This window comes from Nerophis ophidion, linkage group LG22 (genome assembly GCF_033978795.1).
Source record: "Nerophis ophidion isolate RoL-2023_Sa linkage group LG22, RoL_Noph_v1.0, whole genome shotgun sequence".
In the NCBI taxonomy this organism is placed as follows: Eukaryota; Metazoa; Chordata; class Actinopteri; order Syngnathiformes; family Syngnathidae; genus Nerophis; species Nerophis ophidion.
This window is the reverse complement of record NC_084632.1, coordinates 43,384,160-43,410,402: the sequence shown is the minus strand read 5'-3', so window position 1 is coordinate 43,410,402 and position 26,243 is coordinate 43,384,160. Positions and strand designations below refer to the sequence as shown.

The window sequence follows — 26,243 nt, the reverse complement described above, 5'->3', positions numbered from 1 at the left end:
TCTCTCTCTATATATATATAAAAATAGGTATTTCTGTCTGTCATTCTGTCGTACATTTTTTTTCCTTTTACGGAAGGTTTTTTTGTAGAGAATAAATGATGAAAAAACATTTAATTGAACAGTTTAAAAGAGGAGAAAACACGAAAAAAATTAAAATTTAATTTTGAAACATATTTTATCTTCAATTTCGACTCTTTATAATTCAAAATTCAACCGAAAAAAAGAAGAGAAAAACTAGCTAATTCGAATCTTTTTGAAAAAAAAAAAAGTTATGGAACATCATTAGTAAGTTTTCCTGATTATGATTAATTTTAGAATGTTGATGACATGTTTTAAATAGCTTAAAATCCAATCTGCACTTTGTTAGAATGTATAACAAATTGGACCAAGCTTTATTTCTAACAAAGACAAATCCTTATTTCTTCTAGATTTTCCAGAACAAATTTGTTAAAATAAATTCAAAAGACTTGGAAATAAGATTTAAATTTGATTCTACAGATTTGCCAGAATATTTTTATTTTATTTTAATCGTAATAAGTTTGAAGAAATATTTCACAAATATTCTTCGTCGAAAAAACAGAAGCTAAAATGAAGAATTAAATTACAATTTATTTATTATTCTTTACGATAAAAAAAAAAAAATACTTGAACATTGATTTAAATTATCAGGAAAGAAGAGGAAGGAATTTAAAAGGTAAAAAGTTATGTGTTCAAAAATCCTAAAATCATTTTTAAGGTTGTATTTTTTCTCTAAAACTGTCTTTCTGAAAGTTGTAAGAAGCAAAGTAAAACAATAAATGTATTTAAACAAGTGAAGACCAAGTCTTTAAAATATTTTCTTGGATTTTCAAATTCTATTTGAGTTTTGTCTCTCTTAGAATTAAATATGTCGAGCAAAGCGAGACCAGCTTGCTAATAAATAAATGAAATTAGAAAAATAGAGGCAGCTCACTGGTAAGTGCTGCTATTTGAGCTATTTTTAGAACAGGCCAGCGGGCGACTCATCTGGTCCTTACGGGCGACCTGGTGTTGGTGACCCCTGTACTAGACTAATAGAGGTGTTGGTAATTGATGTATACTCACTGACCGTATACACTACACACTTCCTGTGATATGTTCCCAGCTGAAGTACCAGCGCATGTTGGAGAGACTAGAGAAGGAGAACAAGGAGTTGAGGAAAGTGGTTCTGCAGAAAGACGATAAAGGAATCCACCAAAGAAAAGTCAAGGTTGGTATCATAGATTGTTCACATCCTGAGTCAAGGTTGGTATCTTAGATTGGTTCACATCTTGAGTCAAGGTTGGTATCATAGATTGTTCACATCTTGAGTCAAGGTTGGTATCATAGATTGTTCACATCTTGAGTCAAGGTTGGTATCATATATTGTTCACATCTTGAGTCAAGGTTGGTATCATAGATTGTTCACATCTTGAGTCAAGGTTGGTATCATAGATTGTTCACATCTTGAGTCAATGTTGATGTCATAGATTGGTTCACGTCTTGAGTCAAGGTTGGTATCATAGATTGGTTTACGTCTTGAGTCAAGGTTGGTATCAAAGATTGTTCACATCTTGAGTCAATGTTGATGTCATAGATTGGTTCACGTCTTGAGTCAAGGTTGGTATCATAGATTGTTCACATCTCGAGTCAAGGTTGGTATCAGATTGTTCACATCTCGAGTCAAGGTTGGTATCATAGATTGTTCACATCTCGAGTCAAGGTTGGTATCATAGATTGTTCACATCTTGAGTCAAGGTTGGTATCATAGATTGTTCACATCTCGAGTCAAGGTTGGTATCATAGATTGTTCACATCTTGAGTCAAGGTTGGCATCATAGATTGGTTCACGTCTTGAGTCAAGGTTGGTATCTTAGATTGTTTCACGTCTTGAGTCAAGGTTGGTATCATTGATTGGTTCACGTCTTGAGTCAAGTTTGGTATCATATATCTGTTCACATTTTGCACACAAACCTTGCATGATTGATCAAAGATTGTTTGTTGTGCAGAAGTCTCTCATCGACATGTACTCTGAAGTCTTGGACATCCTGTCCGACTACGACGCCAACTACAACACCCAGGACCATCTACCCAGGGTAAGGAGCGCACTGTTGACTCCAGCTCAGTTTCCTAACTGTTGTGATGTACAACCTCCTCGAAGGTGGTGGTGGTAGGGGACCAGAGTGCTGGTAAGACCAGTGTGCTGGAGATGATCGCGCAGGCCAGGATCTTCCCCAGAGGCTCTGGGGAGATGATGACACGTTCCCCTGTTAAGGTGCTTGGCCATGACCTTCCAATGACATTCCCTTTTATTTTATTTTATTTATTTTGTATTTAATTTTTTTATTCTTTTTTTTTTTTTGGTCCTGTCGAGCTTCTCAGGCAAATCAAATAGTAGATGTAGACGCACATATCGGCTGTTCAAATTGACTTTACAAAAGAGAAGTGTAGGATACTTCTCTTGTTGCCTTAGTTATATTTGACTTTATTAAATGTATTTATATCATCATTTGGTGCAGCCGGGCCACAGCAGGAGGGGAGAGAAAGAGAAAAAAAGAAGGACAGAGGGGGAAATTGTGGGGACAAGAGGGGTATTAGACAGAGAGACAAAAACAACAGCAAACACTACAATAACAACAACAACAATAGAACAACACCAGCACATACAATATGTACAAATGATCGTAAAAGTGATCTCAAAGAAGCAGTTAGCGAAATAAATAATAATGTAGAAATGACAATAAGCATTTTTACACGACAACTGGAGCAATACAAATACCAATAGAAAAAGCGCTATTGATAATGAACAATACCAATAATTTACCTCTATTATCAACAATACAGTTGTTCAAATGCCAATGACCTTCCTTTGACCTTACATTGATCTTATATCGATCTTACACATTGATCTTACATTGATTTTATATTGATCCTACATTGATTTTGGATCGGCCTGACATTTATCTTACATTGATTTTGTATTGACCTGACATTTATTTTGTATTGATTTTGAATCAACCTGCCATTGATCTTACATTGATGTTGTATCGACCTGACATTGATCTTACATGGATCTTACATTGATCTTATATTAACATTACATTGACCTTATATTGATCTTTTATCAACATTGATCTTATATTGATCTTACACTATTACATCAACATCACATTGATCTTGTATTGATCTTATATCCACCTGACATTTATCTTATATTGATCTTACATTAATCTTGTATCAACCTGACATTGATCTTATGTCAATTTTGTCACGAAATTGCTCTTATATTGATCTTGCATTGATTTTGTATCGACCTGACATTGATCTTACATGGATCTTACATTGATCTTATATTAACATTGCATTGACCTTATATTGATCGTATCAACATTGATCTTATATTGACCTTACATTGATCTTACAATCTTATATCAACATTACATCGATCTTATGTTGATCTAGCATTGTTTTTACAATGATCTTTCATTGATCTTAAAATCAACATTACATTGATCTTGCATCGACCTTATCAACATTACATTGACCTTGTGTTGATCTTGCGTTGATCTTATCAACAATACATTGACCTGACATTGACCTTGCATTGAGCTTGCGTTGATCTTACATCAGTGTTGTGGTCCACAGCGACAGAAAGAGCTGCAAGGTGTTGTCCTGGCGAGTGTTAGCCTGGTGGTGGGTTCACACACTGCTTGTTTCAACATAGTATACTTTGGAGTTTGAGTTTTTGAGGGACATAGAAGTTCCCACATTTAAGTCACTCTAGCTGATATTCCGCCTGTAAGAGTTTTAATTGGCCAATGATAAAGTAGCACTCCTAGGTGGGATCCAGTACAGCAGGATGTGGGTCATGTTGTCTGCTGTGTGCAGGTGACGCTGAGTGAGGGTCCCCACCATGTGGCCTTGTTCAAGGACAGCGGGCGGGAGTTCGACCTGACCAAGGAGGAAGACGTAAGTGCCATTCCCTCTTTGTGTCTGCAAGTCCAACAACAAGCTTCTACTTCTTCCAGCTGGCTGCTCTCAGGCACGAGATCGAGCTGCGGATGAGGAAGAGCGTGAGGGAGGGACAGACCGTCAGTTCTGAGGTTTGCACTTTTAACTTTTCAAATTGTTGCTTTGACTTCCAAATGAACCATTCTTCTCTTTTCCCACACATAGACCATATCCTTGAGTGTCAAAGGACCCGGCATCCAGAGAATGGTTCTTGTTGATCTGCCAGGTGTCATCAGTGTGAGTCCCAGTGCCACACACACTGCTGGATTATTCATCTCTCCTGATAATAAGTGTTACGTTATCGGAGCACATATCAAGTACAGCGGGGCCTCCTTTTAAGTCCATTGCAGAAGGTGCAGAGAAAGTCCAATTATACTGTATTTCCTTGAATTTCCGCCAGCCTAGAATTACTGCCGGGTCAAACTCGTTTCGCAAAATATTATTTTTATTAGCGCATGTCTAGAATTTCCACCGGGTCAAACTCGTTTCGCAAAATAATTAGCATATGCCTAGAATTTCCGCCGGGTCAAACTTGTCACGTCACGAGTGACACTTCACCTGTCATCATTTTCAAAATGGTTGAGGCTGATTTCATTTATTTTAAATCGCATAAAGGGAAGAAGATTAAGAGCTATTCAGTAGGATTTAAGGTCCAAGCTATGGAATATGCTAAAAAGAACAGTAAGCAGCTATGTTTTATTAATATACCGTAGCTGCGTGTGTCAAATATGAGTCAATAAATGACTCCCACCTCCTGGTGGTAGAGGGCGCTAGTGATCCTTTTTGCGACTACTGGGCTGCAGAAGAAGTGACAACAAGCAGCAAGAGTGAGCAGCGATCGTTTTTTTTCCCTCTCGCTTGCACTTTTAACATGGAGGATTACATATTTAAAATAAAACAGTTTTTTAAACTGGACTTTCAATCAGTCCAGGAGGTAATAAAGAAAGATGTCCATCGAGACAGAGAGACTTTTAAAACCGAAAAAAGATAAGGAAGACTTCTATAAACAAGTTATCGATGCTTTTGATCAGAAGGAGCTGCGCATGGACTTCATTTATAAGTAAAGGTAAGACCATAATAAAGTTTTTTTTTTTAAATGTGCTTTTCATGATGGTATCCTTACATCACACTCAAATTTTTTAAGCGCAGACCTAAATTTACCACATGCCTTTGGTAAGTGCCGGAGGGAGAAGAGATTTTAAAATAATTAGCGCATGCTTGCCTTTACCGCATGCCTTTGGTAAACTTCGGAGTGAGAAGAGGTTTTAAATTAATTAGCGCCCCGGCGGCAATTCAAGGAAATACAGGAGTTGTGTTCAGTGTTAAAAAATATTTTATGGCTCTACGGAAATACATTTTAAAATATTTGGCTTTCATGGCTCTCTCAGCCAAAAAGTTTCCCGACCCCTGAATTATACCAAAACAAATGAAGTCACAAATATAAACATAAACCTATTTTACAGGGAATAATCATAGTTTTAAGTTGCAGAAAAAAGCCAGTAAAATACCTGTAAATGATTAATGAAATATATAAATGAAATCACTTTTACCTTCATTGAACAATCTTGTTGACTCCCAGTTCTTGCTTGAATTCCAAAGTGTCTCTCACCTTCTTTATTCAAGGGCTGTTACTTTTAAACCTTTTTTTGGTCCCACGACCAAAATCATCAACATGCGGTTTCTTAATTTAGGCACATAATAAGCGTGCAAACAGACTGTTTGGTCATACAAACATGAACTCATGAATGATCCAGGTAGTACGGTATTTATGAGTCCTAACTAGGGTTTTACGGTTTACTAGTATATTACCGCGATACTAATGAATCAAATTTGGTACTATGCCGCCTTTAAAGTGATTACAACATTTGAACAGAAGTGTTGATAGAACATGTTCAAACAGAAAGTAAGCAGATATTAACAGTAAATGAACAAGTAGATTAAGAATACATTTTTACAGTTTGTCCCCTATAATGTGTAGAAAATAATAGGTGTATAAAGTACACAATATGTTACTGCATACGTCAGCACAATAATTAGGAGTCTTAGTTTGTTTACTTACTACTAAAAGACAAGTTGTCTAGTATGTTCAACATTTTATTTAAGGACTACATTGCAATAATAAACATATGTTTCATGTACCCTAAGATTTTTTGTTAAAATAAAGCAAATACCGTCATTTTTGTTGTCCCCTTTGCTTAGAAAAGTACCGAAAAGTATCTAAATACAATTTGGTGCTGGTCATACTTGCCAACCCTCCCGGATTTTCCGGGAGACTCTCGAAATTCAGCGCCTCTCCCAAAAACTTCCCGGGACAAATTTTCTCCCAAAAATCTCCCGAAATTCAGGCGGAGCTGGAGGCCACGCCTCCTCCAGCTAAAACCCATGTAGTCTGAGTTGTCATTCAAATTTCAACTTCACAGCGCAGATAAGAACATTTCTTGCATTAGTTTGTTGTAGTGCAGGATAAAACAGCAAGAAGGCCAATCAATCAATCAATGTTTACTTATATAGCCCTAAATCAAGTGTCTCAAAGGGCTGCACAAGCCACAACGACATCCTCTGCTCAGATCCCACATCAGGGCAAGGAAAAAACTCAACCTAATGGGATGACAATGAGAAACCTTATCCAGTGGATCTAGCATAATAGTGGGAGAGTCCAGTCCATAGTGGATCTAACATAATAGTGAGAGTCCAGTCCATAGTGGATCTAGCATAATAGTGGGAGTCCAGTCCATAGTGGATCTAACATAATAGTGAGAGTCCAGTCCATAGTGGATCTAACATAATAGTGAGAGTCCAGTCCATAGTGGATCTAGCATAATATTGGGAGAGTCCAGTCCATAGTGGATCTAACATAATAGTGGGAGAGTCCAGTCCATAGTGGATCTAACATAATAGTGAGAGTCCAGTCCATAGTGGATCTAGCATAATAGTGGGAGTCCAGTCCATAGTGGATCTAACATAATAGTGAGAGTCCAGTCCATAGTGGATCTAACATAATAGTGAGAGTCCAGTCCATAGTGGATCTAGCATAATATTGGGAGAGTCCAGTCCATAGTGGATCTAACATAATAGTGAGAGTCCAGTCCATAGTGGATCTAACATAATAGTGTGAGAGTCCAGTCCATAGTGGATCTAACATAATAGTGAGAGTCCAGTCCATAGTGGATCTAACATAATAGTTATAACTGTAGAACGATCGAGTGCGAGTTCTTGGTTTCTTATGTGGGTTTATTGTTAGGCAGTTTCATTACCGTCCTCCCAGCACGGTACCAACACACAACAACAGCAGTCACGTTTTTGTCTACCATAAAGCAGTTCGTCTGTCGTAAACAGCAATTTTGTGACACTCTTAAACAGGACAATACTGCCATCTACTGTACATGCATATGGTTAGAAAAATAGCGACAGAGAATAGAACAAGGATGGACAATTCTAGATGAGTGTTATGTGTGTGTATATGTGAAAATAAATGAACACTGAAATTCAAGTATTTATTTTATTTATATATATATATATATATATATATATATATATATATATATATATATAGCTAGAATTCACTGAAAGTCAAGTATTTCTTATATATATGAAATACTTGACTCTTTACCACGCCCCCTACCTCCCGAAATCGGAGGTCTCAAGGTTGACAAGTATGGTATCGGTACCGGTTCCAAAATATTGGTATGGGACAACCCTAGTCCTAAGCTAATTCTGAGACTGTGTACAAACGCGTGTGTGTTCCCAGACGGTGACTGCAGGCATGGCATCGGACACCAAGGAGACCATCTTCAGCATCAGCAAGGCCTACATGCAGAACCCCAACGCCATCATCCTGTGCATACAAGGTGAGCCGTGGTCACGCTCGGACACCTGCGGCCGCATGCTGACCTTTGACCTTGCAGACGGCAGCGTGGATGCAGAGCGCAGCATTGTCACGGACTTGGTCAGTCAGATGGACCCCCACGGCAAGAGGACCATCTTTGTGTTGACCAAAGTGGACCTGGCTGAGAAGAACCTGGCCAGCCCGAGCAGAGTCAGTCGTCTTTCCCCTTTCACCAAAAGCTAGTCTGTACAGATATTTCTATACAAATGTGACATGTTGTGCAGATGATACCAAACTTCCACACCTTCGTTATCGTCAACAAACTATTTTCCTCTGAAGGAAATAAGATAAAACCAAAATAAATGTCGGCTGAAAAGACTATGACTTAAACTAAAATACATGTAGACTCAAAAGACTGACTAAAACTAAAATATATGTAGTCTGAAGAGACTATGACTAAAACTAAAATATATGTACGCTGAAAAGACTATGACTTGAACTAAAATACATGTAGACTCAAAAGACTATGACCAAAACTAAAATATATGTAGTCTGAAGAGACTATGACTAAAACTAAAATATATGTAGGCTGAAGAGACTATGACTAAAACTAAAATACATGTAGTCTGAAAAGACTGAGTGAAACTAAAAAACATGTAGGCTGAAAAGACTGTGACTAAGAATAAAATACATGTTGGCTAAAAAGACTGACTAAAACTAAAATACATGTAAGCTGAAAAGATTACAATTTTGATTAAATTACATGTGGGCTAAAATTAAAATCCATGTAGGCTGAAAAGACTATGACTTAAGCTATAATACATGTAGACTGAAAAGAATGACTAAAACTAAAATACTTGTAGTCTGAAAACACTGACTAAAACTAAAATACATGTAGACTGAAAAGACTGACTAAAACTAAAATACTTGTAGTCTGAAAAGACTCTGACTAAAACTAAAATACATGTAGGCTGAAAAGATTATGACTAAAACTAAAATACATGTGTTTGGAAAAGACTGACTAAAACTAAAATACATGTAGGCTGAAAAGACTATGACTAAAACTAAAATACATGTGTTTGGAAAAGACTGACTAAAACTAAAATACATGTAGACTGAAAAGAATGACTAAAACTAAAATACTTGTAGTCTGAAAACACTATGACTAAAACTAAAATACATGTAGTCTGAAAAGACTCTGACTAAAACTAAAATACATGTAGGCTGAAAAGATTGACTAAAACTAAAATACATGTGTTTGGAAAAGACTGACTAAAACTAAAATACATTTAGACTCAAAAGACTGACTAAAACTAAAATATATGTAGTCTGAAGAGACTATGACTAAAACTAAAATATATTTAGGCTGAAAAGACTATGACTTGAACTAAAATACATGTAGACTCAAAAGACTATGACCAAAACTAAAATATATGTAGTCTGAAGAGACTATGACTAAAACTAAAATATATGTAGGCTGAAGAGACTATGACTAAAACTAAAATACATTTAGTCTGAAAAGACTGAGTGAAACTAAAAAACATGTAGGCTGAAAAGACTGTGACTAAGAATAAAATACATGTTGGCTAAAAAGACTGACTAAAACTAAAATACATGTAAGCTGAAAAGATTAAAATTGTAATTAAAATACATGTGGGCTAAAATTAAAATCCATGGAGGCTGAAAAGACTATGACTTAAGCTATAATACATGTAGACTGAAAAGACTGACTAAAACTAAAATACATGTAGACTGAAAATAATGACTAAAACTAAAATACTTGTAGTCTGAAAAGACTCTGACTAAAACTAAAATACATGTAGGCTGAAAAGATTATGACTAAAACTAAAATACATGTGTTTGGAAAAGACTGACTAAAACTAAAATACTTGTAGGCTGAAAAGACTATGACTAAAACTAAAATACATGTGGTTTGAAAAGACGGACTAAAACTGAAGTAGATGTAGGCTGAAAAGACTATGACTAAAACAAGTAGATGTAGGCTGAAAAGACTATGACTAAAACTGAAGTAGATGTAGGCTGAAAAGACTATGACTAAAACTGAAGTAGATGTAGGCTGAAAAGACTATGACTAAAACTAAAACACATGTGGTTTGAAAAGACGGACTAAGACTGAAGTAGATGTAGGCTGAAAAGACTATGACTAAAACAAGTAGATGTAGGCTGAAAAGACTATGACTAAAACAAGTAGATGTAGGCTGAAAAGACTATGACTAAAACAAGTAGATGTAGGCTTAAAAGACTATGACTAAAACTAAAATACTTGTAGTCTGAAAAGACTCTGACTAAAACTAAAATACATGTAGGCTGAAAAGATTATGACTAAAACTAAAATACATGTGGTTTGAAAAGACTGACTAAAACTAAAATACATGTGGTTTGAAAAGACTATGACTAAAACAAGTAGATGTAGGCTGAAAAGACTATGACTAAAACTAAAACACATGTAGGCTGAAAAGACTATGACTAAAACAAGTAGATGTAGGCTGAAAAGACTATGACTAAAACAAGTAGATGTAGGCTGAAAAGACTATGACTAAAACAAGTAGATGTAGGCTGAAAAGACTGACTAAAACTAAAACACATGTAGTCTGAGTGAGCTGTGAGTGAAAATGAGCACTGCTCCCAGCAATACCTGGCTCCTCCACCAGAGGGCGCCCACATATTGAGTACAGGGTTGAGTTGGTCTTGCAGATGAAACAAAGTTGACTCTTCTACTTCTATTCCAGATTCAGCAGATCGTTGAGGGCAAGTTGTTTCCCATGAAGGCGCTGGGTTACTTTGCAGTGGTGACAGGAAAAGGTACTCCGCCCTTTCTTCTCGAACACCATGAACCTGTTCTCCTCATGTATTCATCTTCTGATCGTATGGATTACAATTGTATTGATGAGATGTCTGCGTGCTGCAGGGAGCCCCGGGGAGAGCATTGACTCCATTAAGGACTACGAGGAGGACTTCTTCCAGAACTCCAGATTGCTGCGGTAGCAAAGTGACAAGCATGCAAGAAGTGTGTGTGAGTGCGAAGCTGACATGATTGTGTCTGCTGCCACTCAGGGACGGAATGCTGAAGGCCCACCAGGTCACCACCAAGAACTTGAGTCTGGCCGTCTCAGACTGCTTCTGGAAGATGGTGCGGGAGTCTGTTGAGCAGCAGGCCGACGTCTTCAAAGGTACCATCTCAGTCTCCGCTTTGATGTAAAGTGTGTGTGGGAGCACATCAAGTGTATATTAGACTTAGACTTTTGTTGTCATTCAAATTTCAACTTCACAGCGCAGATAACAACATTTTCTTGCATTAGTTTGTTGTAGTGCAGGATAAAACAGCAAGAAGGCCAATCAATCAATCAATGTTTACTTATATAGCCCTAAATCACGAGTGTCTCAAAGGGCTGCACAAGCCACAACGACATCCTCTGCTCAGATCCCACATCAGGGCAAGGAAAAAACTCAACCTAATGGGATGACAATGAGAAACCTTGGAGGGGACCGCAGATCTGGGGACCCCCACTATGGCAACCAATGCAATGGACATCCAGTGGATCTAGCATAATAGTGGGAGAGTCCAGTCCATAGTGGATCTAACATAATAGTGTGAGAGTCCAGTCCATAGTGGATCTAACATAATAGTGAGAGTCCAGTCCATAGTGGATCTAACATAATAGTGTGAGAGTCCAGTCCATAGTGGATCTAACATAATAGTGTGAGAGTCCAGTCCATAGTGGATCTAACATAATAGTGGGAGAGTCCAGTCCATAGTGGATCTAACATAATAGTGTGAGAGTCCAGTCCATAGTGGATCTAACATAATAGTGAGAGTCCAGTCCATAGTGGATCTAGCATAATAGTGGGAGTCCAGTCCATATTGGATCCAACATAATAGTTAGAGTCCAGTCCATAGTGGATCTAACATAATAGTGAGAGTCCAGTCCATAGTGGATCTAACATAATAGTGAGAGTCCAGTCCATAGTGGATCTAGCATAATATTGGGAGAGTCCAGTCCATAGTGGATCTAACATAATAGTGTGAGTTCAGTCCATAGTGGATCTAACATAATAGTGAGAGTCCAGTCCATACTGCATCTAACATGATAGTGTGAGAGTCCTGTCCATAGTGGATCTAACATAATAGTGTGACAGTGCAGTCCATAGTGGATCTAACATAATAGTGAGAGTCCAGTCCATAGTGGATCTAACATAATAGTGAGAGTCCAGTCCATAGTGGATCTAACATAATAGTGAGAGTCCAGTCCATAGTGGATCTAACATAATAGTGGGAGAGTCCAGTCCATAGTGGATCTAGCATAATAGTGGGAGAGTCCAGTCCATAGTGGATCTAACATAATAGTGTGAGAGTCCAGTCCATAGTGGATCTAACATAATAGTGTGAGAGTCCAGTCCATAGTGGATCTAACATAATAGTGTGAGAGTCCAGTCCATAGTGGATCTAACATAATAGTGTGAGAGTCCAGTCTATAGTGGATCTAACATAATAGTGTGAGAGTCCAGTCCATAGTGGATCTAACATAATAGTGAGAGTCCAGTCCATAGTGGATCTAACATAATAGTGAGAGTCCAGTCCATAGTGGATCTAACATAATAGTGTGTGAGTCCAGTCCATAGTGGATCTAACATAATAGTGTGAGAGTCCAGTCCATAGTGGATCTAACATAATAGTGTGAGAGTCCAGTCCATAGTGGATCTAACATAATAGTGTGAGAGTCCAGTCCATAGTGGATCTAACATAATAGTGTGAGAGTCCAGTCCATAGTGGATCTAACATAATAGTGTGAGAGTCCAGTCCATAGTGGATCTAACATAATAGTGAGAGTCCAGTCCATAGTGGATCTAACATAATAGTGTGAGAGTCCAGTCCATAGTGGATCTAACATAATAGTGTGAGAGTCCAGTCCATAGTGGATCTAACATAATAGTGTGAGAGTCCAGTCCATAGTGGATCTAACATAATAGTGTGAGAGTCCAGTCCATAGTGGATCTAACATAATAGTAAGGTGCAGATATAAATAAATAGATTACTGTACAGATCAATATATTGCACTTTTGCATATGTATCCATGTTAATGGATGTATGTTATATTGTCTTTATATTCCAGCCACTTAATCCTTTATATGTAGGTATGCACACCTCTATATATGTGTATAGTAATTTGTACACGTGTATACATGCACACACACACACGGTCAAAAGTGTACATACACTTGTAAAGAACATAATGTCATGACTGTCTTGAGTTTCCAATCATTTCTACAACTCTTATTTTTTTGTGCTGTAGTGATTGGAGCACATACTTGTTGCTCACAAGAAAACATTCATGAAGTTTGCTTCTTTTATGAACTTATTATGGCTCTACTGAGAATGTGAGCAAATGTGCTGGGTCACAAAATATACACACAGCAACATACATCATCCTCGTGTGAAAAAGTTTGTCCAGCCTGGTTTGAGGGCGAGATGAAAGAAGACTTTCTTTGTATTTTCTCCCTACTTGATTGGTCCCAGCCTGACACGTCTTCCAGTTTAGTTAAGTGCTGCTGCCGCAATTAGTTGGACAGTCCCAGGCTGATTTATGGCCGTGACACTGCAGCTCCCTCAGGTCCATTCATTGTGTGGCCGCCATTGATCCAACACACCTCACATTGTGTGGCCGCCATTGATCCAACACAACAACACACTCCTGCTCTCTTGTCACTGCTCTGACACTCATCTACTACGTGTGTGTGTGTGTGTGTGTGTGTGTGTGTGTGTGTGTGTGTGTGTGTGTGTGTGTGTGTGTGTGTGTGTGTGTGTGTGTGTGTGTGTGTGTGTGTTTGTGTTTGTTTGCATGTGTGTGTGTGTGTGTGTGTGTGTGTGTTCACAAAATAAGAGCAAAACCACTGACTTAACAAGTGTGTGTCATCGCTTCTTGTCTTTAGAGGTCTGTTAAGTGTTACTTAAGTGTAAGTTTAGTGTTACATAAGAGTAACACTTAGGTTTTAGTTTAGTGTTACTTAAGGGTAAGTTTAGTGGTTGGTTTAGTGTTACATAAGAGTAACACTTAAGTGTTAGTTTAGCGTTACTAAAGTGTGACACTTAAGTGTAAGTTTAGTGTTACATAAGTGTAACAATTAAGTGTTAGTGTAGTGTTACTTAAGTGTGACTCTTAAGTGTTAGTTTTTTACTGTTATTTAAGTGTAACACTTAATGTTAGTTGAGTGTTATGAAAGTGTTCGCTGAGTTTCATTTAAATGTTGGTTTAGTGTTACGTGTTAGTTCAGTGTTAGTTGAATTATTTTTAAGTGTTAGTTTAGTGTTACGTGTTAGTTGAATTTTATTTAAGTGTTAGTTTAGTGTTACTTAAGTGTTGGTTTTTTGTTACTTAAGTGTGACACTTAAGGGTAAGTTTAGTGTTAAGTGTGACACTTAAGTGTTAGTTTATTATTATTTATGTGTAACACTTAAATGTTAGTTGAGTGTTATTGAAGTGTTAGCTGAGTTTCATTTAAGTGTTAGTTTAGTGTTACTTAAGTGTTAGTTTAGTGTTACTTGAGTGTTATTGAAGTGTACTTTAAGTGTCAGTTTAGTCTTACTTAAGTGTTAGTGTTATTTAAGTGTCAGTTTACTGTTAAGTGTTAGTTGAGTGTTCTTTAAGTGTCAATTTAGTTAAGTGTTTGTTGAGTGTTATTTAAGTGTCAGTTTAGTGTTACTTAAGTGTTATTTGAGTGTTATTGAAGTGTCAGTTAGTTGTTATTGAAGGGTTAGTTGTGTGTTAGTGAAGTGTCAGTGAAGTGTTAGTTAAATTTAAAATTTAAATTACATTTTAAAGTGTTATTGAAGTGTTAGTTGATGAAGAAGCTGTTTGTAATATATTCCCCAGATGAGTGTTTGTCCTTTCTTGTTGCGTTCAAAGATGATGACATCATCAATGACCAATCAGAGTGAGTATGTTGACAATGTTGTGGTGTCTGATATTATTAGCATCCCGCTTCAACCTGGAGACGGAGTGGAAGAACAACTACCCTCGCCTGAGAGAACTGGACCGGGTGAGTACTAGAGCAATAAATGACACGCTGCCTAAACAACAGTGCAAGGTGAATGCTCCCTAGGATTAGAGAAGTACTGTTTCATTCCAAGATGTCTCTTTGCAGAATGAACTTTATGAAAAGGCAAAGAATGAAATATTGGATGAAGTCATTAGCTTGAGTCAAGTGACCCCGCAGCACTGGTAAGTCATAATATTATTACAAATAATATATATGCAACACTGGAAGCCATAATATTATTACAAATAATCATTTATATACAACACTGGAAGTCATAATATTATTTAAAAATAATCATTTATATACAACACTGGTAAGTCATAATATTATTACAAATAATAATATATATACAACACTGGAAGTCATAATATTATTTAAAAATAATCATTTATATACAACACTGGTAAGTCATATTATTATTACAAATAATTTATATACAACACTGGTAAGTCATAATATTATTAAAAATAATCATATATATACAACACTGGTAAGTCATATTATTATTAAAATAATTATTTATATACAACACTGGTAAGTCATATTATTCAAAATCATTTATATACCACACTGGTAAGTCATAATATTATTAAAAATAATCATTTATATACAACACTGATAGGTCATTTATTATATTATTAAAAGTGATAATGTATCTACATCACTGGTAAGTCATTTATAATATTAAAACTAATGTATATACAACACTGGTAAGTCATAATATTAAAAATAAGAATTTATATACAACACTGTTAAGTCACTTATAATATTCTTAAAAATAATAATATATATACCACACTGTTAGGTCAAAATATTATAAAAAATAATAATTTATATACAACACTGGTAAGATAATTTATAATATTATTAAAACTAGTAATTGATATACAACACTGGTAAGTCATTTATACTATTATTAAAAATAATTATTTATATACAACACTGGTAAGTCATTTATACTATTATTAAAAATAATAGATATAGACTTATCTGCAACACAAAGGAATGAATAAGGCTAACTATGTTTACTATTATGAATATTTGTGATGGTATGCTTGGTCCAATTGTTGTCCCCATTGTGCCCGCCATCAGTTGTTTGCAATCAATACTATTGATTGATAGTGCGTGGACTGAAGAGGAGGTGGCCAACACTCTTGTCATTGACAAGAGAAGATGATATTGAAATATGAGCATCTCTTCATGATGGATGAGAGACGCAGCACTAGTTTGCTCTCCTGGGGCCAGCAAGTGTTTGTGCTCCATTGTCACGACGTCCAGAGGGAGAAGTGTGAGATGATGTCGTCCTCCTTGCATCACAGGGAAGCCATCCTGCAGAAGAAGCTGTGGGAGCGTGTGTCCACACACGTGATTGAGAATATCTACCTGCCCGCTGCTCAAACCAGCGACTCTGGCACCTTCAACACCACCGTGGACATCAAACTCAAGCAGTGGACGGACAAGCAGCTGCCACACAAAGCTCTGGAGGTCAGATGTTTGGCATTCTTGCATGTTCAGGAGTGGGAGGGCTCAGGCAATTACCTCTACCTGCTCATTAAGTCCCGCCCCCTCTACCTAGATTAGAAGAGCAGACACATACAGTATATACAGTCAAAACTCTTCAAGGCTAAATAAAGAGGACCAAACTTTTTTATTACAACTTCCTGTGATTCAAATGTCCTCGGCTCTCACGGCAGAAAGGAAATGTCAACAAAATATTATAATTATATTCAACACTTAGGAGCATAATATCATGAATATTCAACGGATCTTTCATATAGTTTAAGAAAGTATTGCAAAGTGTGAAAATGTCAACAAAATATTACAATTATATTCAACACTTAAGACATTAAAATCATGAATATTTAAGAAATGTTTCATAAAGTTTATGAAAATAGTGCAAAATGTGAAAATGTCAACAAAATATTAAAAGCACATTAAACACTTTGAATCTTAAAATCATGAACATGTAAAAAAAAGTTTCATAAAGTGTAATAAAATAGTGCAAAGTGTGAAAATGCCAACAAAATATTACAATTATATTCAACACTTAAGATATTAAAATCATGAACATTTAAGAAATGTTTCATAAAGTTTAAGAAAATAGTGCAAAGTGTGAAAATGTCAACAAAATATTAAAAGCACATTAAACACTTCAGTTCTTAAAATCATGAATATGTTAAAAAAAAAGTTTCATAAAGTGTAATAAAATAGTGCAAAGTGTGAAAATGTCAACAAAATATTCAAACCACATTGAACACTTTAGATCTTAAAATCATGAATATGTAAAAAATGTTTCATAAAGTGTAATAAAATAGTGCAAAGTGTGAAAATGCCAACAAAATATTAAAACCACATTAAACACTCAAGATCTTAAAATCATGACTATGTAAAAAAAAAAAAGTTTCATTTCATAAAGTGTAATAAAATAGTGCAAAGTGAGAAAATGTCAACAAAATATTACAATTAGAATAGAAGAGAATGGACTTTATTGTCATTATATTTGCATATAACGAGATTAAAAACTCCAATTTAAGGTGCAATAGTGGGAACAAATATGGGGTGAAATAAATAAAACAAGAGGTAATAAAGGAAAAAACTAAAAATTGAAATAAACAGACTGCTATCCAATAAAAATAATAAGCAATCCTGTACAATATACAAAACACTATAGAAATACAAAATACTGTACAATATACAGAACAAGACAAGAGTACTGAAGCAATAAATAACAATCAGTGTCGGACGTATTGCACTCAAAGGGTAGTATTGCACACTAGGGTATTAGGGCATGATATTGTATAGGAGTGAATTATTATTATTATTATTATTATAAGTTAGAGTTCAACATGGTGACAGCTTTGGGAAAGAAGCTGTCACTAAGCCTGTTTGTTCTGGCTCTGATGCACCTGTAGCGCCTGCCTGATGATTACATTCAACACTTAAGATATTAAAATCAGTAATATTTAAGAAATATTTCATAAAGTTTAAGAAAATAGTGCAAAGTGTGAACATGTTAAAAAAAATATAATTACATTAAACACTTGAGATCTGAAAATTATGAATATGTAAGAAATGTTTCATAAAGTGTAATAAAATAGTGCAAAGTGTGAAAATGTCAACAAACTATTAAAAGAAAATTAAACACTTTAGATCTTAAAATCATGAATATGTAACAAAAAATGTTTCATAAAGTGTAATAAAATAGTGCAAAGTGTGAAAATGTCAGCAAAATATTAAAATCATATTAAACACTCAATATCTTAAAATCATGAATATGTAAGAAATGTTTCATAAAGTGTAATAGTGCAAAATGTGAAAATGTCAACAAAATATTACAATTACATTCAACACTTAAGATCTTAAAATTATGAATATGTAAGAAATGTTTCATAAAGTCTAAGAAACTAGTGCAAAGTGTGAAAATGTCAATAAAATATTAAAATCACAATAAACACTTAAAATCACTATTATGTAGGAAATGTTTCACACAATGTAAGAAAATAGTGCAAAGTGTGAAAATGTCAACAAAATAGTATAATTACATTAAAAACTTAAGATCTTAAAATTATGAATATGTAAGAAATGTTTCATGAAGTGTAAGGAAATAGTGCAGTGTAAAAATGTCAACAAAATATTAAAATCACATTAAACACTTAAAATCATGATTATGTAAGAAATGTTTCACAAAGTGTAAGAAAATAGTCCAAAGTGTGAAAATGTCGACCAAATATTATAATTACATTAAACACTTAAGATCTTAAAATCATTAATATGTAAGAAATGTTTCATAAAGTGTAAGAAAATAGTGCAAGGTGTGAAAATGTCAACTAAATTTTAAAGCACATTAAACACTGAAGACCTTAAAATCATGAATATGAAAAAAAATGTTTTGTAAAGTGTAATAGTGCAAAGTGTAAAAATGTCAGCAAAATATTAAAATCACATTGAACACTTAAAATCATGACTATGTCAAATGTTTCATTAGATGTAAGAAAATTATGCAAAGTGTGAAAATGTCGACAAAATATTATAATCACATTAAACACTTAAGATCTTAAAATCATGAATATGTAAGAAATGTTTCATAAAGTGTAAGAAAATAGTGCAAAGTGTGAAAATTTCAACAAAAATATTAAAATCACATTAAACACTTAAAATCATGACTATGTAAAATGTTTCATAAGGTGTAAGAAAATTGTGCAAAGTGTGAAAATGTCGACCAAATATAATTACATTAAACACTGAAGATCTTAAAATGATGAATATGTAAGAAATGTTTCATAAAGCGTAAGACAATAGTGCAAAGTGTGAAAATTTCAACTACCGTATTTTTCGGACTTTAAAGTCATAGTTTTTTCATATAGTTTGGCCAGGGGTGCGACTTATACTCAGGAGCGACTTATGTGTGAAATTATTAACACATTACCGTAAAATATCAAATAATATTATTTAGCTCATTCACATAAGAGACTAGACGTATAAAATTTGATGGGATTTAGCGATTAGGAGTGAGAGATTGTTTGGTAAAGGTATAGCATGTTCTATATGTTATAGTTATTTGAATGACTCTTACCATAATATGTTAGGTTAACATAGCAGTTAGTTATTTATGCCTCATATAACCTACACTTATTCAGCCTGGTCTTCACTATTCCTTATTTATTTTAAATTGCCTTTTAAATGTCTATTCTTGGTGTTAGGTTTTATCAAATGAATTCCCCCCAAAAATGCGACTTATACTCGGGTGTGACTTATTTATGTTTTTTTTCCTTCTTTATTATGCAATTTTGGCAGGTGCGACTTATACTCCGAAAAATGTGGTAAATTTTAAAAGCACATTAAACACTGAAGACCTTAAAATCATGAATATGAAAAAAAATGTTTTGTAAAGTTTAAGATAATAGTGCAAAGTGTGAAAATATCAAGAAAATATGAAAATCACAATAAACACTTCAAATTGTGAAAAGGTAAGAAATATTTCATAAAGTGTAAGAAAATAGTGTGAGCTAAAGTGGAGTGGTGTTAGCGCTCTTGCCTTGCATCATGCACACACCACTTCGGTCCTTTGAAAACATGCAAAAACGTCACTTTTTCTCTTCGACCCACAATCTCTCCATTGAGGTTTCCTCTCTTCTCACTCCATGCAAATAATCAACTAAACCTGATAGTTGGCACTGGCACCTGATTGGCTGTTGGTGTGCCACGCCCACTGATCGCTTGCAACCCACCTTGCTTCCATACTTCTGCTGTCTTCCTAGCAAAGAGTAGACATTGATTGGTGTGGGTGAGGTTGTCCTCTTGAAAGGTATTGATGGTGAAGAGTAGGTGAGCCGTGGTATGGTGTGGCCTACAGGTGGCCTGGGAGACCCTGCAGGAGGAGTTTGCTGGCTTCATAGCGGAGTACAAAGGCAAAGACCAGGATGACATTTTTGACAAGCTGAAGGAGGCGGTGAAGGACGAGAGCATCAAGAGGCACAAGTGGAACGAGGGGGCCAAGGACAGCCTGGTAAGCACACCTGTGGTAGTGCACTGTGGTGCATCCTACACCTGTAGTAGTAAACTGTAGTGCACCTGTGGTAGTACACTGTAGTGCACCTGTGGTAGTACACTGTAGTGCATGGTACACATGTGGTAGTACACTGTAGTGCATGGTACACCTGTAGTAGTAAACTGTAGTACACTGTAGTGCATCCTACACCTGTGGTAGTGCACTGTAGTGCATGGTACACCTGTGGTAGTACACTGTAGTGCATGGTACACCTGTGGTAGTACACTGTAGTGCACCTGTGGTCGTACACTGTAGTGCATCCTACACCTGTGGTAGTACACTGTAGTGCACCTGTGGTCGTACACTGTAGTGCATCCTACACCTGTGGTAGTACACTGTAGTGCACCTGTGGTCGTACACTGTAGTGCATCCTACACCTGTAGTAGTAAACTGTAGTGCACCTGTGGTAGTACACTGTAGTGCACCTGTGGTAGTACACTGTAGTGCATGGTACACATGTGGTAGTACACTGTAGTGCATGGTACACCTGTAGTAGTAAACTGTAGTACACTGTAGTGCATCCTACACCTGTGGTAGTGCACTGTAGTGCATGGTACACCTGTGGTAGTACACTGTAGTGCATGGTACACCTGTGGTAGTACACTGTAGTGCACCTGTGGTCGTACACTGTAGTGCATCCTACACCTGTGGTAGTACACTGTAGTGCACCTGTGGTCGTACACTGTAGTGCATCCTACACCTGTGGTAGTACACTGTAGTGCACCTGTGGTCGTACACTGTAGTGCATCCTACACCTGTGGTAGTACACTGTAGTGCACCTGTGGTCGTACACTGTAGTGCATCCTACACCTGTGGTAGTGCATGGTGCATTGTACACCTATGGTAGTGCACAACTGTAGTGCATCCTACACCTGTGGTAGTACACTGTAGTGCACCTGTGGTCGTACACTGTAGTGCATCCTACACCTGTGGTAGTACACTGTAGTGCACCTGTGGTCGTACACTGTAGTGCATCCTACACCTGTGGTAGTACACTGTAGTGCACCTGTGGTCGTACACTGTAGTGCATCCTACACCTGTGGTAGTGCATGGTGCATTGTACACCTATGGTAGTGCACAACTGTAGTGCATGGTACACCTGTGGTAGTGCATGGTACACCTGTGGTGGTGCACCTGTGGTAATGCACGGTAGTACATGGTAGTGCAGGTTGTTGTCCTGCAGCTCTGACTCTTGGACTGCTGGCTCCTCAGAGAGTCATCCAGCACAACGCTCTAGAAGACCGCTCCATCACAGACAAACCTCAGTGGGACGCTGCCATCCAGTTCATGGAGGAGACCTTGCAGTCCCGCCTGAAAGACAGTAAGTTGTCCCGCTCCAAGTTCTGCTCCAAGATCTGCTCCGAGATCTGCTCCAAGATCTGCTCCAAGATCTGCTCCAAGATCTGCTCCAAGATTTGTTCCAAGATCTGCTCCAAGATTTGCTCCAAGACCTGCTCCTCTCTCCTGCAGCTGAAACGGTCATCGCTGACATGGTGGGGCCAGACTGGAAGCAGAGGTGGATGTACTGGAAGAACCGAACACCTGACCAGGTCAGGACTTCTTCACATTCTTCTCTTCCCTTTGCTCAAATGTGAAGGTCACGCTTCAGTTTATGTTGACATTAAGTATTAATAGGACCACTGTTCAGTTTATGTTGACATGAATTACTAATACGACCACTGTTCAGTTTATGTTGACATGAAGTATTAATAGGACCACTGTTCAGTTTATGTTGACATGAAGTATTAATAGGACCACTGTTCAGTTTATGTTGACATCAAGTATTAATAGGACCACTGTTCAGTTTATGTTGACATCAAGTATTAATAGGACCTCTGTTCTGTTTATGTTGACATGAAGTATTAATAGGACCACTGTTCAGTTTATGTTGACATCACGTATTAATAGGACCACTGTTCAGTTTATGTTGACATGAAGTATTAATAGGACCACTGTTCTGTTTATGTTGACACGAAGTATTAATAGGACCACTGTTCAGTTTATGTTGACATGAAGTATTAATAGCACCACTGTTCAGTTTATGTTGACATCACGTATTAATAGGACCACTGTTCTGTTTATGTTGACATGAAGTATTAATAGGACCACTGTTCTGTTTATGTTGACATGAAGTATTAATAAGACCACTGTTCAGTTTATGTTGACATCAAGTATTAATAGGACCTCTGTTCTGTTTATGTTGACATGAAGTATTAATAGGACCACTGTTCAGTTTATGTTGACATCACGTATTAATAGGACCACTGTTCAGTTTATGTTGACATGAAATATTAATAGGACCACTGTTCTGTTTATGTTGACACGAAGTATTAATAGGACCACTGTTCAGTTTATGTTGACATCACGTATTAATAGGACCACTGTTCAGTTTATGTTGACATCACGTATTAATAGGACCACTGTTCAGTTTATGTTGACATCACGTATTAATAGGACCACTGTTCTGTTTATGTTGACATGAAGTATTAATAGGACCACTGTTCAGTTTATGTTGACATGAAGTATTAATAGGACCACTGTTCAGTTTATGTTGACATCACGTATTAATAGGACCACTGTTCTGTTTATGTTGACATGAAGTATTAATAGGACCACTGTTCAGTTTATGTTGACATCACGTATTAATAGGACCACTGTTCTGTTTATGTTGACATGAAGTATTAATAGGACCACTATTCTGTTTATGTTGACATGAAGTATAAATAGGACCACTGTTCAGTTTATGTTGAAATTAAGTATTAATAGGACCACTGTTCAGTTTATGTTGACATCAAGTATTTATACGACCACTGTTCCGTTTATGTTGACATGAAGTATAAATAGGACCACGGTTCCGTTTATGTCAACATGTATTATTAGGGCCACTATTTCGTTTATGTTGACATGAAATATTAGGACCACTGTTCCGTTTATGTTGATTTGAAGTATTAATAGTGCCACTGTTTCGCTTATGTCGACATGAAGTATTAATATGGTCACTGTTCCATTTAAAAATAAATCACAGGGGTCCTAATGATCATCCATCCATCCATCCATTTTCTACCGCTTATTCCCTTTTGGGCTTGCGGGGGGCGCTGTCGCCTATCTCAGCTACAATCAGGCGAAAGGCGGTGTACACCCTGGACAAGTCGCCACTTGATCGCAGGGCCAACACATGATGTACAGTATTATACATGATGGGGACTGTGGGAGAAAGTGTCTTGTCCTTCACTGGATGACATCATGACTCTGCTTCTGAACACACCTTGTACTCCCCTGCTCCGCCAGAGAATAAGAAGACATTGCATTGATGCCTGTACATCAGACAAATCTAAAATGACCAACGACAACTTTTACGTCGACTTAATCGATTGACTTTGTAGCGGTCCACAATAAAAATCTTGCTCTTGTCCAACTCTGCAGCACATACGGAATGAAACCAAAACGGAGCTGGAGCGCCTACTGAAGCTGCACGACGAGCACACGGCCTACCTGGCCAACGACGAGGTCACCACAGTCAGGAAGAACCTGGAAGGACGGTCGGTGGAAGTGGACCCCATGCTGGTGACGTACACTTTTATTCTGTCAGCTGGCACTTCCTGTTTGGTCTGTGGACTACTTTTATTGTGTCAGCTGCTTCATGTGGCACTTCCTGTTTGGTCTGTGGACTACTTTTATTGTGTCAGCTGCTTCATGTGGCACTTCCTGTTTGGTCTGTGGACTACTTTTATTGTGTTAGCTGCTTCATGTGGCACTTCCTGTTTGGTCTGTGGACTACTTTTATTGTGTTAGCTGCTTCATGTGGCACTTCCTGTTTGGTCTGTGGACTACTTTTATTGAGTCAGCTGCTTCATGTGGCACTTCCTGTCTGGTCTGTGGACTACTTTTATTGTGTGGGCTGCTTCATGTGGCACTTCCTGTTTGGTCTGTGGACTACTTTTATTGAGTCAGCTGCTTCATGTGGCACTTCCTGTCTGGTCTGTGGACTACTTTTATTGTGTGGGCTGCTTCATGTGGCACTTCCTGTTTGGTCTGTGGACTACTCTTATTGTGTCAGCTGCTTCATGTGGCACTTCCTGTTTGGTCTGTGGACTACTTTTATTGAGTCAGCTGCTTCATGTGGCACTTCCTGTCTGGTCTGTGGACTACTTTTATTGTGTGGGCTGCTTCATGTAGCACTTCCTGTTTGGTCTGTGGACTACTTTTATTGAGTCAGCTGCTTCATGTGGCACTTCCTGTCTGGTCTGTGGACTACTTTTATTGTGTGGGCTGCTTCATGTGGCACTTCCTGTTTGGTCTGTGGACTACTTTTACTGTGTGGGCTGCTTCATATGGCACTTCCTGTTTGGTCTGTGGACTACTTTTATTGTGTGGGCTGCTTCATGTGGCACTTCCTGTTTGGTCTGTGTACTACTCTTATTGTGTCAGCTGCTTCATGTGGCACTTCCTGTTTGGTCTGTGGACTGCTTTTATTGTGTGGGCTGTTTCATGTGGCACTTCCTGTTTGGTCTGTGGACTACTCTTATTGTGTCAGCTGCTTCATGTGGCACTTCCTGTTTGGTCTGTGTACTACTCTTATTGTGTCAGCTGCTTCATGTGGCACTTCCTGTTTGGTCTGTGGACTACTTTTATTGTGTGGGCTGCTTCATGTGGCACTTCCTGTTTGGTCTGTGTACTACTCTTATTGTGTCAGCTGCTTCATGTGGCACTTCCTGTTTGGTCTGTGGACTGCTTTTATTGTGTGGGCTGCTTCATATGGCACTTCCTGTTTGGTCTGTGGACTACTTTTATTGTGTGGGCTGCTTCATGTGGCACTTCCTGTCTTGTCTTTGGACTACTTTTATTGTGTGGGCTGTTTCATGTGGCACTTCCTGTTTGGTCTGTGTACTACTCTTATTGTGTCAGCTGCTTCATGTGGCACTTCCTGTTTGGTCTGAGTACTACTCTTATTGTGTCAGCTGCTTCATGTGGCACTTCCTGTTCAGTCTGTGGACTAGTTTTATTGTGTGAGGTGATTAATGTGTTACTTCCTGTCCGGGTGCAGATCAAAGACACCTGGCACCAGCTTTACAGACGCCACTTCCTGCAGAAGGCGCTGTCCCACTGCAGCCTGTGCAAGCGCGGCTTCTACTACTACCAGAGACACTTTGTGGACTCTGAGGTAAAGTAGTCTTCTCCTCCTCCACTGGAGCTGCTCTCACCTCTTCTTCCTCCTCCTCAGCTGGAGTGCAACGACGTGGTTCTCTTCTGGAGGATCCAGAGGATGCTGCTCATCACCGCCAACACGCTCCGACAGCAGCTCACCAACACGGAAGGTAGTCCCACCGCTCCCATAATGCAACACTGCATGCTTAATACTGCACACTTGATACAATACTGCATGTTTGATACAATACTGCATGTTTGATATAATACTGCATGTTTGATACAACACTGCATGTTTGACACAATAGTACATGTTTGATATAATACTACATGTTTGATACAACACTACATGTTTGATACAACACTACATGTTTGATACAATACTGCGTGTTTGATACAATACTGCGTGTTTGATACAGTACTGCATGTTTGATACAACACTAGATGTTTGACGTATGCATGGGTCTTGTCCTCAGTGCGCCGCCTGGAGAAGAACGTGAAGGAGGTGCTGGATGACTTTGGAGAAGACACGGAGCAGAAGTGTCACCTGATCACCGGTCGCAGGGTCCAGCTGGCGGAGGATCTCAGTAAGACTTAGTTTGCTACTTGACTCCATCTCATTAGTCAACACTTTCACTCAGTTCTCCGAGTGCTCAGTAG

At 37.5% G+C, this 26,243-nt stretch overlaps 1 protein-coding gene across 5 annotated transcripts in view; it reads left to right on the top strand.

Moving 5' to 3' along the window:
• opa1 (OPA1 mitochondrial dynamin like GTPase) overlaps positions 1-26,243 on the top strand; it is a 70,286-nt gene that overhangs the window by 22,936 nt on the left and 21,107 nt on the right. For all 5 annotated transcript variants that reach the window (XM_061883912.1, XM_061883913.1, XM_061883909.1 and 2 more), the window contains 21 exons: positions 1,124-1,228; positions 2,007-2,093; positions 2,159-2,272; positions 3,886-3,966; positions 4,026-4,100; positions 4,174-4,245; positions 7,757-7,856; positions 7,914-8,044; positions 10,585-10,657; positions 10,764-10,836; positions 10,910-11,025; positions 14,826-14,890; positions 14,996-15,072; positions 16,210-16,375; positions 20,244-20,396; positions 21,651-21,759; positions 21,909-21,988; positions 23,862-24,002; positions 25,483-25,599; positions 25,660-25,753; positions 26,060-26,170. In XM_061883912.1, coding sequence (XP_061739896.1) covers positions 1,124-1,228; positions 2,007-2,093; positions 2,159-2,272; positions 3,886-3,966; positions 4,026-4,100; positions 4,174-4,245; positions 7,757-7,856; positions 7,914-8,044; positions 10,585-10,657; positions 10,764-10,836; positions 10,910-11,025; positions 14,826-14,890; positions 14,996-15,072; positions 16,210-16,375; positions 20,244-20,396; positions 21,651-21,759; positions 21,909-21,988; positions 23,862-24,002; positions 25,483-25,599; positions 25,660-25,753; positions 26,060-26,170 — 2,140 coding nt within the window. The remainder of the gene's footprint in view (positions 1-1,123; positions 1,229-2,006; positions 2,094-2,158; positions 2,273-3,885; positions 3,967-4,025; positions 4,101-4,173; positions 4,246-7,756; positions 7,857-7,913; positions 8,045-10,584; positions 10,658-10,763; positions 10,837-10,909; positions 11,026-14,825; positions 14,891-14,995; positions 15,073-16,209; positions 16,376-20,243; positions 20,397-21,650; positions 21,760-21,908; positions 21,989-23,861; positions 24,003-25,482; positions 25,600-25,659; positions 25,754-26,059; positions 26,171-26,243) is intronic.